We start from the raw sequence: 10,078 nt of genomic DNA, 5'->3' as shown, positions 1-10,078 counted from the left end.
GTAAATTCCCCCTATCATCAGTGCTATGGTATTTATTTATACATGCAGGTGTTGCACATATTTCTTTCTTTAGGTTCGTGCATACTATTACATGATCGAGTAGGCACATAAATTTGGTTATTCACTTATATGTATCCTTGTTAGATGTTCTACCCCGGGAGAGTTAAGATTTGGATTTTCTTGTTTCATCTCAAGGGGACATGAGGACGTCGAAAAAGAATCCTATCACATTTGTTACGACTTAGGATAATAAGCTCGTGAACTTGGTCTGGGTCTCCGTTAGTTCTATATAAACCTTATGTAATCAAATGTGGGATGTTTTAGTGGCTAGAACCGATGGCTAGAACCGAAAATTGCTTTTGGAGGCCGAGCTCCACGGAGGCCTCCATCTGCAAATTTTAAAATTCACCAAAATTCATATTTCTATGTTTCAAAATGGAGGCACAATGTACATGTGTGTAAATTTCCAAGAAGAAGCACGTTGAAATGAGTGTTGTGCATAAAAAACAAACATGGGGCTTTTAAGCACTATTCATCCTCAAGAATTTGTTCTTTTCTATGTACATATCGCATTTCAAGGTATTTCATCCTAAATTATTACACACATATACATTTCATCCTTGTACACTTGCATGTTGTTTTTTTAAAATTTTACAAAATTAAAAAGATTGAATTTTGATTTTTTTTCAAAGATTCCTGCAGCCTGGTCACCAAAACCCTGTAGTACATCAACAGGCATTATTTTTCAATTAAAAATTAGATTAAAGCCACGATTCGCGAGTCGCGAGTGAGCGGTCACCGCGAGGAATACCGCAACGCCGACAGGCGACCCCCCGCGGGGCGATCCCAGCCGCTCGATCGGAATCCCACGGCCCAGCGCCCCCACGAGCGCCGAGGGCCCCACCCGACCCGTGAAATCCCGTAATCACCCCAAATCCCCGGGCGCCCTCCAGCCAAACGGCCCATCGGCGCGAGGGCACGGCGGTCATTTCGGCCGGCAGGACGACAGCGAGGGGATAGGGACTCGCGGCACTAGTACTAGTCCGGGATAGTGCGGCTAGGGTTTCTTCGTCTTCCCACACACACCCCCTCTCCCACCTGCTCCGTCCCCATCCCCTCGCCGCCGCCGCCGCCGCCGCCGCCGCCATCTGAGCCTCAGACTCGCGCGAATCCTCCCCGGGCCGAGCGATGGCGATGCAGAAGTCCGGCAGGAGAGACTGGTAGCGAGAAGGGCAGTTCCCCGGTCACCCCACACACAAATCCCGGCGAGCGAGCGCAGAGTGACCCGACTTTTTCCGCCGTCCATGGCGACCATGAACCCCTTTGACCTCCTCGGCGACGACGAGGGCGACGACCCCACGCAGCTCCTGGCCAAGGCGGCCGCCCTGGCGCAGAAGGCCGAGGCCAAGAAGGCCGCCGCGCCGCCCGCCGCCGGCAAGGGCGGCGCGAAGACGGTCGCCAATCTGCCCACCAAGCCGCCTCCGCCTGGTCAGGCTGGTAAGTCCAGGGTCCGGGTTTAGTAGCGAGTTGCGGAGATGCTGGATCTGGGGTTTAGGGTCTGCGGGGATGCTTTTTTTTTTCGTGGAAAGGGTGGCCATCGATCAACTGCTGTGCGATACTCTAGTTGCTAGTATCTGAAATCACACAAAAAAAATCGTTCTGTTAAAGAATCGTTGTGAAGTTGGGGATTTTGATTCAGTTTTAGACATTGCTGCCATGAAAGACTATTTTTTTGGGGTTTAACTCCTGATGGTGTGTATGTTTTTCAGGCAATGACTCCCGAGGTGGTGGTCCACCCTCTCGTGGAGGATATGGTCGCGGTGAACGTGGCTCAGGCAGAGGTGGCCGAGGAGGGTACGGTCAGAATCGCGACTACGGCAGTGAAGACACAAATGGCTACAGGGGAGGTTATGGTGCCAGAACTGGAGGTGAGGAAGGCGCCCAGGACAGAGAGAGGGCCCCTCGGCAACCCTACCAGGGGGGAGGCCGTCGTGGTGGGTATCGTGAAGGCGAGTTTGGTGATGATTCTGAGAGGCCACCTCGAAGGAACTATGAGCGCCATAGCGGCACAGGCCGTGGGTATGAGATAAAACGCGAGGGTGCTGGCCGTGGGAACTGGGGAACTACCTCTGATGAATTTGTCGCCCAGTAAGATATCTCCTTTTCTGCTCTATGATGTAGGCTATTTATATGCAGAGTGGTGAAATGGGAGGTAACCTGTGTTGTTGTTTTGGTTGGTAACCAGGGAAACTGAGGCCCTGAAGCAGGATGAGAAGGCCCCTGCACCTGAGAAGCAGGGCGCACCGGAGGATGCACCACAGGCAGATGAGAACAAGCCCACCAAAGATGGCGCCACAGTTGTGGAAGAAGAAAAGGAAGAGGATAATGTATGCTTCCTTCACGCTGTGGTCCTTATGAATGATAATTTTTTGATAAAGTTGTCTAGTTATAGTCATATTTCTAAGTCTAGGGATAGTTATATTTCTAAGGCATAATAACATGCACATTTAGTTCTCTTCTCAACTTGAACGAAGTGTGGGTTTTGGCTTGCTACTTTTAAGTCTAGTTATAGCTATCCTTTTGGTATTTTACATAGCTCGCCCCATTGTTTTTTGTTTTGTTTTGCTTCATGATTTGTCAGTCATATTGAGTCTTATGCAGCATGCATTTGCTTTAATTCATACACACTATTATGTCTTGCATGTTTTGATAGCTTGGAATTTTCATTCTTCTATCTATTATGGATTTTTAAATATAGAGATAACTTTGTAATCTTGTTGTCTTCTGTGAGCCAGTGAGATTTTTGCAATACTTCTCTTTGAGTGTTCAATTAGTGCATTCACAAGTGCATGCTTGTGTAATTGATTTGTTTGGAATCGTAACATCCCCAAAGTTGCCATTTGCTATGCCTTGCATTTGGTATGTACTTATAGGACTGACAGAAGTGAGCATAGCAGTTTGCAATACGCTTTTGCTCTGCTCACTTCACTGATCATGTACAATATCTGTTTTGGAAGGACTTGCTAATTTCTTCACCTTGCTTTTGATATTAATAGACCAACAGATAATTACAGTAGTTTGTCAGTCTGGTCGTGATATGCAATACCGTTGTCTGAATTTCAAATTAATGTTGATTATGGCTATTTCTTCTGTTCGTGTTCGTGGTGGCTGAGTGATTATTAGATTATTACACACATGTACATTTTATCAGGCAACTCACACACAATAGCTCTTTTCAGACATGATTTATGCAGCCATTCTCATTGTATTTAAACATTTCCTTTTTGTATTATTGTATCATATATCTGTTGCGGTCATGCTGTATGCATATGCTTGTTTCTAAAGAAGGAAGAGTATACCTATATTTGTTGCAATCATTTGAATGAAATGTTTGATGATCTTAGGAGATGACTCTTGATGAATTTGAGAAAGTAATGGAGGAGAAGAGGAAAGCACTTGCTGCTTTGAAGAAGTCTGAAGAGAGGAAGGTTGAAATTGATAAGGATCTGCAGGCTATGCAACTACTTTCCACCAAGAAAGGAAATGATGAAGTTTTCATCAAACTGGTAAGTTAACATTATGCCTTGTACTCCATGCCTCTTAACTCACTGGAGATTCGTGATTGATTTTTTTTTATGTATTTCCTTAGGGTGCTGATAAGGAGGCTTTGAAGAAGAAAGAGAATGCTGAACGTGAAGAGCGTGCTAAGAAGGTCTGACATTACATCTTTTGCAATATTTAGAAATATTTGTACTTCTCTTGTCAAGCTGCTAAATACTAACAGTAGTGTTGTGATGCTGGTGCAATCTTGCAATAACTTTCTGATTCTCAGTTTGTGATACTAGATATCGTGCTACATATTGTCAATAACCACTTAGGGCATGCACATTGTCAATAATCTTATCTTAAGCCACCATGTAATTTAGATATGACAATAAAAAATGATGTACAAAGGGTTATCTCTTGGCATAATCTTAGTAACCAGATTTCTTAAATATGTGGTTGCAGATATTATGCTAAGAGATCTCTTAATCTTGTTTCTCTCTCCTCCACCTCATCATTTATCCTATGTGGTACTCTTAAGATAGAACCATTGTGCACGCCATAATCTTGTTTCTCTCTCCAGAAAGGCTATATTGTAGGCCTTTCTGGACATGTTAGTTGCCTGTCTTGGATTCATCTGTTATTCCCCTGTCCTGTTGTTAAAACAGCAATTACCTTTCGTGCTTAGCGCGCCCAGTTTTATGCCTGCACTTTGGTCTTCCTGCTAGATAACAATTACTAACTTGGGATTGTTCTCTGACGTTTGTAGTCTGTGAGCATCAATGAGTTCCTGAAGCCTGCTGAAGGAGAGAGGTTCTATGGTGGCCGTGGCCGTGGCGGCAGGGGCCGTGGAGACCGCGGAGGCTTCAGAGGCGGATTTGGTGGTGGGGGCTATCACGGCCCACCCCCTGCTCCGGCAATTCAGGACCAGAACCAGTTCCCAACCCTCGGTGGGAAGTGAGATTGCTGTACCATCTCAAGTACCACCTTTACCAGTATCGTTGACGCTGTCAAGTTAAAATTTTCCTTTCACCATATATTTCTGCGCGGATCCTATATTGAAACAAATAACTCTGCTGCATGTGGACCATTCATCCCTGTGTCTGTCGACTTTGTAAATCCGACGGTTGTCGCTTATCAGAATTTTGTAGGCTATGAATTGCTCGTTCCTTTGTCTGTGATCTTCAGGTTTCTAATGTCCTCTGATGCGAGTGATCCATCAGATATGGATAGCGCTGCATACAGTGCAAGTGATAATATGGGGACAGCTAGGCATCAGTTGGCTTGCGAGTCATCAGATGTCTTTCTCCTCTCGTTGCAGCAACACATCCTTATGTGCCTGGCTTGCAGCGCTGCTCCCACTCTATACCCGTGTCCCCATTGCAGCACCCGCTGCACTGGTCATGCAACCAAACAACATCAGCTGCCTTGCATCAGTGGGCAGTGGCTCATGATGAGCCCCCCTCCCCTAGTCTGCTTGTCCTCGCAATGTCAATGAGATGTACAGTTGCAACACCGGAGACACTCGTAGCAGCGCAACGCCCCTGACCCTTGCAAGGTCAGGTGCCCTGACTTTTGAGTATCATCCCTCATTTGCAACATTTGTTCAATTCTTCTGGTGACTTCTTCCATAAGCCGCTCCCCTCCCCTTCCAGAAGCACATGGTTCCCTACTCAGGGAGGATGTGACTTACGAGAAGAAGGCAAAGCAAAAGAAGAAAAAAAAGGTCCTGGCTGCATTCGACTCGCACGAACAACGTTGTTTCAAAGCCAAATGGTCAGCCGTGGCCTGGACATTGAATTTCATTTTGACATGGTCCGAATTCTTGAATGATTTATTTTACTTTGTTGCATTGCTGAATTGTGATAAACTTCTGCTATATATGGTCGACGTGCATGGATTTGAGGGTTTGACATAAAAAGTGTGTCTGTCCGGCTAAACTTTTGAGGGGCTGCCGTGCCAATGGTCTTGCAAAGGCTTGTCCATTGGTATTTAGAGGACCAAATTTGCCAAATCGGACTATAGATGCAGCTCTTCTCCCTCCTTGGAGAAGCAGCGTTCAGAAGAGAAGAGGTGACTTAGGAGAGAAGGCAAAATAAAAATAAACGGACAGACTTGCCGACTCCCACGGACAGCGTTGTTTCAAAGCCAACACACACGCTCCTCTCCTACTTGATTTCTCCCGCCTCCCTTTCCCCCCAGAAAAATCCCCAAATCCACCACTTCACCGCCGACGCCATGCCGCCGCCGGCGCCGCGCCGTCTCCTCCTCCTCCCCCTACTCGCCGTCCTCCTCGGCGGCACCGCCAGCGCCTTCTCCATCCCCGCCGCCGCCGCCGCCGCCGCCGAGCTAACAGGTAAGCTCTGTGCCTCGCACCCCGCCCCCCAAATCCCCCTAAACCCTAACCCTAACCGTCTCGCAGTCGCCTCGCACCCGGCGGCCTCCCTCCGCCTCCCGCCGGCGGAACCCCTCGCCGGGGACGGCCGCGGCCCCTTCTGCACGCGCGTCCACCTCCGCGGCCGCGCCTCCCGCTTCCGCGACCCGTCCCGCTTCTTCCACGCCCTGCGGCTCCGCGCCAACGCCTCCCGCCCCGACGCCCTCGAGCTCTGCTTTCACCGGTAAGCGAGAATCAGGAACTCAAACCCTACCTTCATTTCTTCTTCTCGTGCGTGCTTGCACTTCTCGGCCTGATTTTGTGGTGGTGCTGTTTGTAGAAATGCCACGATTGGTCCGTGCAAGTGCGCCGCGTCGCAGTGGCACAAGGTGCCCAAGAGCGGGCTCTGGGCGCAGTCCCTCTCGCCGTACGACCACCGGATCCTCGACTTCCGGATGCCCGCGGACCCTTCGAGATCCGTTGTGGTGTCCACGGAGGAAGGTGTGTGGTTCTCGTTCTTCTTTGCATTTCCGTGGTTTTGCTTGTTGTATGTGCACCTTGATGGCAACTGTTTCGCGCGATGTTGATTTGGGGATTGGTGCTTTTGTGTTTGTCTCTGCAGAGTTCTTGCTCCACAGGGTGGTGTTCCTGGTGTTGGGGATGGTGCTGATGGCTCTGGCGCACACGCTTAGCCAGTCACTGGTGTTCTACTATGGTGGCGCCATGACGATCGGCATTTTCCTTGTGGTGCTGATTATACTCTTTCAGGTAAGCTCTTCCTCTATGCCCTGTTCTCTGTAGAGTGCCACTTAATCTCATAACTAGAGATAACTAGCATTGGTGGATGAGTCAGTTTTCATAATGGTTGAGTGAAGTTCTCTTATTCTCTGTAGTTCACAATACCAGTTGGGCCATGATAATTAGAGTAGCATATATGGCACTATTGGACAGACTCCTGCAAGAACATGTGCTTTCCTTCAGCTCGGTGGAGATTATCTCCCTCCTTTTCTTTCCCTGTTCATTTGTTTTTCCTGAATGTATTCACATGCTTTGTGCTGTTTATGATGCCTAATTTCCCAGAAGTCATTCTTGGTTTGTAAAGTCTTTTGGTCTGCTACTTGGTTAGGCAGGCACTTTCCGAGTTGTTATTTTTGCTTCTCACTACCTGCCTCTTTTTGGTATATCTTCTTTCAGGGAATGAAGCTTTTGCCTACTGGCAGAAAGAGTTCGCTTGCTATTTTCGCGTACTCTTCAGTTGTGAGTATTCATTTGATCATTGAGAAAGTTCTCTTCTCTAATTTCATTTTCACACTGTTGGACATCATGATAATTTCTCAAAACAACAGGTTGGCATGACAACATATTTTCTGCACTATTTGTCGGGACTGCTGCGTTCAATTCTTGTGGAAATGGGAATCGCTGAAGACATGCATAATCCTGTATGTAAGTTCTCCATCCAGGAATAGTGTCATCTATGGTTCGTTGTGCTTGTTTAATTTCCACCTACATTTACATTGCCACTTATTTAAGGCATAGCAATTTAAATTGCCCCATGACTTTGACATTCTTGAGGCTTATATTTTCTCTGTTTTTTCTTGATAGATCACTATGAAGTATAAACTGTACTACTGAATTACAGTTTACGATTCTTCTCAATATGTTACAAATGCTTGTCTCTTTGAGTTCCTGTTGTCTAATAGCCGGGTTCTACTATATTGCCCTAGAAAGGGATTGTTAATGTTTTTACATTGTTATACCAGTCTCTTTAAGTTGTAGTACCATATATAGGCATTATCAATGTTTTACCATCATTATTCTGTTCGAGTTTCATTTCGATCATTGCTCTATTGACAATTTGACATAAGAACATGTAAAATACATTTGCAGCTAGGTATATTCCTTCTCGTTTGCGTCATCCTAGCTGGAGCCTGGTTTGGTTTCTGGGGTGTCCGTAAACTTGTTCTAACGGAAGAAGGATCTGTTGATGCTGGCGTGGCCTATTTCGTCGAGTGGGCTATCTTGATTGTTTCTGCTGTCTTGATCCTCCAGGTATTTTTTTGTAACGTCGGCTGTTTGCTGACTATTCTACTAGTTATCACTCCACTGACTGGCAGTTTTGCGTCTTCAATTCCTGTAGAGTTCTCTGGACTATCTCCTTGCATTTGCAGCTTTAGTCTTTTGCATAATCATCAAGACAGTTTCAAGGATTGAAGGGATGCCACGACTTATACGCCATTTATCAAGGTATGAATTATGGCGTAGTATATCCTATTATTATTGTATATGCCCCTTTGTGGAGTATAATCTAAAGTTGAATACGAACTTGCTAATTACAGGCTTACAGCCTTTTGTTATTCATGGTTTTAACTTTTAAACCTACATAATATCGCTAAGCAGAAGCTGGTATAGTGGTATACTCCTGCTCATCAGTAGTGTTAATTGTTAATATTAGTATCTCTAGGTATGTAATTTATTGTTGTTATAAGAGCATACAGTTGAAGTATATTGCCCACCTATGCTCATGGTTCTAGTCTTTCGGGTGAACCAGCTGGTTTATGTAACTCAGTGTGGTGGTGGTATCAGCCAGGAGCAAGCTAGCAAGCTCCTGGGTCTAGACATGGCCAACACAGTTTTAACAGAAGCAATTGGGACCCACTTACAAAAAAAACTATACCATTCAGATAAAACTACTTCCACAAAAAGAATGCTAGGAACGGAGGAATGAAGCAGTAGAAATTGGATACGGAATGGAATTTTAATGATCATGGGAACGATGTGGCAGGGATATTGACCATGCCACCCAATATCACTAATGAATTGACCTGGGGGATAAAGTGGACAGTATCAATAGTCCGAGGTTGCAATTCAAATGGTTTAATAGGTCAGGTTTGAAAGTGGCCCTTTTCCGTTTGATTAACATTCTTGTCAGTTGTCACGACAAGAAATATTTGCATCTCCTGGAAAGTCACAACTAACTAGAATGAATATATCTTTCCTTGCAAAAAAGGGGACTGAATGAATATCTTTATGCAGTGGAGTTTCCAAGGGAATCACACGTGGCCTCTCCCGTTATGAAGATTTGGGAGGGTATTCCAACACGAATGGAACTCACCAAGATGGGTTCAGCAAGCTTCATGGTGAATACCTGAAACATACACCAAGAAGAAATTCACCTCTTTCAGGTTTGCCATCCTTCTGTCGCATGATTCCCCAAGTTCACTATTGTTGTCTTAGCGTACCACTTGATTTTACTTCTCCAGGCTCACAGAAGAAAACAACGTCACAAGTTCTTGATAGGGACAGCTACTATTCGACCTACCACACTACCCCAGAGAGGAGAAAGTTTACGAAAGAGGAATACGAAGCATTCACCAAAGAAGAGACAAGAAAGGGTATGCAACAGTTACTCTCCTCGCCGGATTTCAACAGGTGGGCGCTTGCCAATGCGGACAGGATATCAGTGACTCCAGCAGGACGCAGCAGCAGCAGCCAGGAGCGACATCGTTTCTTTGGACTGTTTTAAGTTGTGTATGATTGCCAGGTCTTCGCTCCTGATGTCTTGACTCTTGACTCTTGAGTGCTTGCAGCAACAGGTGTGGTTCAGTGATTCTACGAAGGATAGGATAGGGTAGCAGCTGAATGTTACCGTGTTTTTAGTGGCAACAGTCTTACAGCCTAGTACGTATTAGGTTAACTATTTTTGTGTGGTCAGTTTCAGCATCTTGCTATGTTTTGTGTGCTCAGTAACACCAAGTTCTGATTTGCAGTCTGCAGACATGTGAGTCTGGGAAAGATTCTTAAGTCTTCCCATGCTGGCAAACTTGATTGAGGTTGTTATTTAGGTTGTAAATGTAGTAAAAAAATTATGGCTCTCATAGTTGAATGTGGACAACAGAAAAAATATTTCCTTCTCCCTTTTATCGAAAAGATAAACTAGTTCCAGTGATGCACGTAAGTTAACCAGCAACTTGTGACTTTGTGTTGCTTAAGGCCCTGTTAGGCAACCCCGGAGGGGCCCTTCAGTGACTCTGAAAATTTGAATTGGATGCTGCTCCGCTCTAGAGCGGAGTTGGAGCGGGGAGAGAGTGCGAACAAGCTCTAATTGTATGATGAATGAAATAGGTTGGTAATTGCTTTCGAAGCCCAAGCTCATGAAGTAGT

The 10,078-nt window shown here is 45.7% G+C and overlaps 2 protein-coding genes across 2 annotated transcripts; both read left to right on the top strand.

Moving 5' to 3' along the window:
* Positions 1 to 1,058: 1,058 nt before the first annotated feature.
* LOC125526445 (RGG repeats nuclear RNA binding protein A-like) lies at positions 1,059 to 4,702 on the top strand. The gene is made up of 6 exons (XM_048691152.1): positions 1,059 to 1,497; positions 1,770 to 2,148; positions 2,246 to 2,387; positions 3,405 to 3,566; positions 3,650 to 3,712; positions 4,313 to 4,702. Exons 1-6 carry the CDS (start codon positions 1,305 to 1,307, stop codon positions 4,502 to 4,504), a joined length of 1,131 nt encoding a protein of 376 aa, XP_048547109.1. The 5' UTR covers positions 1,059 to 1,304; the 3' UTR covers positions 4,505 to 4,702.
* Positions 4,703 to 5,654: 952 nt separating this feature from the next.
* Positions 5,655 to 9,820, top strand: LOC125526433. The gene is made up of 10 exons (XM_048691146.1): positions 5,655 to 5,899; positions 5,966 to 6,161; positions 6,258 to 6,418; positions 6,540 to 6,685; positions 7,112 to 7,174; positions 7,264 to 7,356; positions 7,805 to 7,966; positions 8,055 to 8,161; positions 8,951 to 9,099; positions 9,178 to 9,820. Exons 1-10 carry the CDS (start codon positions 5,782 to 5,784, stop codon positions 9,438 to 9,440), a joined length of 1,458 nt encoding a protein of 485 aa, XP_048547103.1. The 5' UTR covers positions 5,655 to 5,781; the 3' UTR covers positions 9,441 to 9,820.
* The last annotated feature ends 258 nt before the right edge of the window (positions 9,821 to 10,078 follow it).

Source organism: Triticum urartu, chromosome 1 (genome assembly GCF_003073215.2).
Source record: "Triticum urartu cultivar G1812 chromosome 1, Tu2.1, whole genome shotgun sequence".
In the NCBI taxonomy this organism is placed as follows: domain Eukaryota; kingdom Viridiplantae; phylum Streptophyta; class Magnoliopsida; order Poales; family Poaceae; genus Triticum; species Triticum urartu.
This window is presented reverse-complemented; position numbering and strand designations above follow the sequence as displayed.